The 2590-nt window shown below is 57.5% G+C and overlaps 1 protein-coding gene across 1 annotated transcript; it reads right to left on the bottom strand.

The window, feature by feature from the left end:
• Window positions 1–1383: 1383 nt before the first annotated feature.
• Window positions 1384–2293, bottom strand: LOC104278221 (olfactory receptor 52B2-like; the record flags this gene model as incomplete). Its single annotated transcript, XM_009875128.1, is given in 2 exon segments — window positions 1384–1852; window positions 1854–2293. Coding segments are annotated over 2 exon segments (909 nt in total), but the record flags the coding sequence as incomplete, so codon positions are not given.
• Window positions 2294–2590: the final 297 nt, after the last annotated feature.

Genomic DNA, 2590 nt, shown 5'->3' with positions numbered 1-2590 from the left:
AAGGCTCCTGACAGGACCATGGCTGCTGGAGCCAGCATCTCCACCCTCCTCCATATTATAATGATGCAAAAGAGCCCTCAAAGGCGGTGCAGAGCATGCTGACCTTCCAGCTCTGGCAAGCTTCCCCCTGAGGTGTCCCCACAGTGCCTGGGGGACACGTTAGCACTGACCTCGTCGCTCCTGAGGTTCACCCAGCAGAGGCAGCAGAAGAGTTTGCACCCACAGGGAGCGGAAGGGAAGGGAGAGGTGGGGAAAGGGGCTCTCCTTGCTGCTCAATTCAGCAATGAAGTTAATCTCAGACTGTCCATGGACGCACAGAACTGTCCTTGCTGCTCCTCCAGCAATACATAGTGCTCATTCTTCACGTGCAGCTCCCAGCTACCTGGGGCAGACTGCCACTGACTCCAGGCATAAAAAGGATTCATTGATGCAGCTGGTTCATACACCCATGAGAGGAGCAAGAAGAAGTTCAGCGAAGCTACTTTGATGTTGAAGGACAGCTCAGATGTACAGCTACAGAGCAGCGGGGGATCAGCCAGACGCTGGGGCAGAAAAGGATCCTGAGGGACAATGTACATCATGCCAAGCACTGCTCAAAAGCTCGGTGCTCCTGCAAAGACAGAGAGCATCCTCGTGGAATGTGAAGGACATAGAAGACCATCATCCTGATCTAGTGGGAGATGTCCCTGCCCATGCCAGGGGGATGGAACTAGATGATCTTTAAGGTCCCTTCCAACCCTGAGAGTTCTATGATTCCATGATCCCTTTGTACTCCTCTCTAGAGCCTTCAATCCAGTTTGGGACATCACGGTTTCAGGGTTTAAACATGGACAAATAAACCCTTTCCCAGCCCCACAGGGCTCTTCAGTGTGTAAACAGCTTCAGCAGGGGGCGCCAGGGTCCCTCAGCGCTGCGAGGCAGGAGGACGGGCCATCCCCCACGCCATGGCAAACAGCACTTTGCCCATCCAGCTGTGGTTCCTGCGCCAGGCTCCGGTCTGACGACCGAAGAGGTGTTCACGGTCTGGGTGCTGAGATAACAGGTGAAGGAACAAACAGAAAGCAAGCTGCGGGACAGCAAACAAAGCCAGCAGCGGTAGGTGATGGTAAATCAGGAGGAGTAAGAGCCCTGATGCTCCTCAGCTGGACTCTGCCCAGTCTCTGCTGCACGGACCACGCAGGGGAAGCATCTCCAGGAGAAACCAGCAGCAATGAAGGGGCTGATGACCCAAGCCCACACTTCAGAGATCCCACCACCCTCAGCTTCCCTTGAACCTCTTGGCCAAACCAGTTGCTCCAGGGCCAGAAGTGATGCAGTGGCTGGTGCTCCTTCGGTCGCGTCCCCCCTCCCTCCGGCAGCACGCGCTCGGCCCCTGCAACCCGCCCCAGGGCAGAGAAGGCGGACGACACGCTCGCGGATCTGCCGCGTCCGCACCCCATACACGATGGGGTTGAGCATCGGCGGCACCACGACGTAGAGGTTGGCCAGGAGGATGTGAACGTGACTCGGGATCTGGTGGCCAAACCGATGCGTGAGGAAGGAGAAAAAAGCGGGCACGTAGAACATGAGGATCACGCAGAGGTGGGAGCCGCAGGTGCTCAGGGTTTTGAGACGAGCCTCCCGGGACGGGAGCCGAAAGACCGTCCTGAGGATCAGAGCGTAAGAGACAGCGATGAGCACGACGTCCAGGCCGGAGGAGAGAAGAGCCGTGGTGAGCCCGTACCAGACGTTGGCTCTGATGTCGGCGCAGGCCAGGCGGGCGATGCCCATGTGCTCGCAGTACGTGTGGGGCATGACGTTGTGCCCACAGTACGGCAGCCGCTTGAGGAGGGAGGTGGGCGGGGACAGGATGGAGCACGGCTATCTTCCCGATCACCGAGGGCGTTAAGGTGGAAGAGTATCGCAGCGGGATGCAGACAGCCACGTAGCGGTCGAACGCCATGGCCAGCAGGACGGAGGATTCCACGATGAAGCTGAAATGGGTGAAGAACATCTGGGTGATGCAGGCGTCGAAGGAAATTTCCCTGGCGCTGAACCAGAAGATCGCCAGCATCTTGGGCACCGTCGTGGTCGAAAGCAGGAGGTCAGAAACGGCCAGCATAGCGAGGAAGAGGTACATGGGCTTGCTCCTGTCCGTGGTGATGACGAAGAGGACGACGGAGTTGCTGAACACAGCAGCGATGTACATCAGGCAGAAGGGGACGGAGATCCAGATCTGGGACTCCTCCATGCCCGGGATGCCCGTCAGGACGAAGGTGATGGGATCGAAGCTGCTCTCGTTGAGCTCGTACATGGTGCGTCCGTGCCTCAGCCTGACTCTGCTCTGTGCAGGGAGGAGAAGGGATGAAGGACACCCAGTGAGGCTGGTGTTAGCCCCTGCCCCCACACAATCCTCTTCTATCTCTGCTTTACCCACTGCCGCAAAAAAACCTTGTAAAAGTCATCCTCACTCACTTTGTCAGAGGGCTCTGTACCTGTGTGCCAGGTCTCTGTCAGGACCGTGTGTTCCTTCATGGAAATCAAACAACACAACGCCTGTCCAGCTCCGTGACCAGCTGGTTTCTGAGAGCTCCTTGCACAAACTCTTACG

Source organism: Apaloderma vittatum, unplaced genomic scaffold (assembly GCF_000703405.1).
Source record: "Apaloderma vittatum isolate BGI_N311 unplaced genomic scaffold, ASM70340v1 scaffold12678, whole genome shotgun sequence".
NCBI lineage: Eukaryota > Metazoa > Chordata > Aves > Trogoniformes > Trogonidae > Apaloderma > Apaloderma vittatum.
The sequence above is the reverse complement of the archived record's forward strand: the minus strand, read 5'-3'. Positions and strand labels throughout refer to the sequence as shown.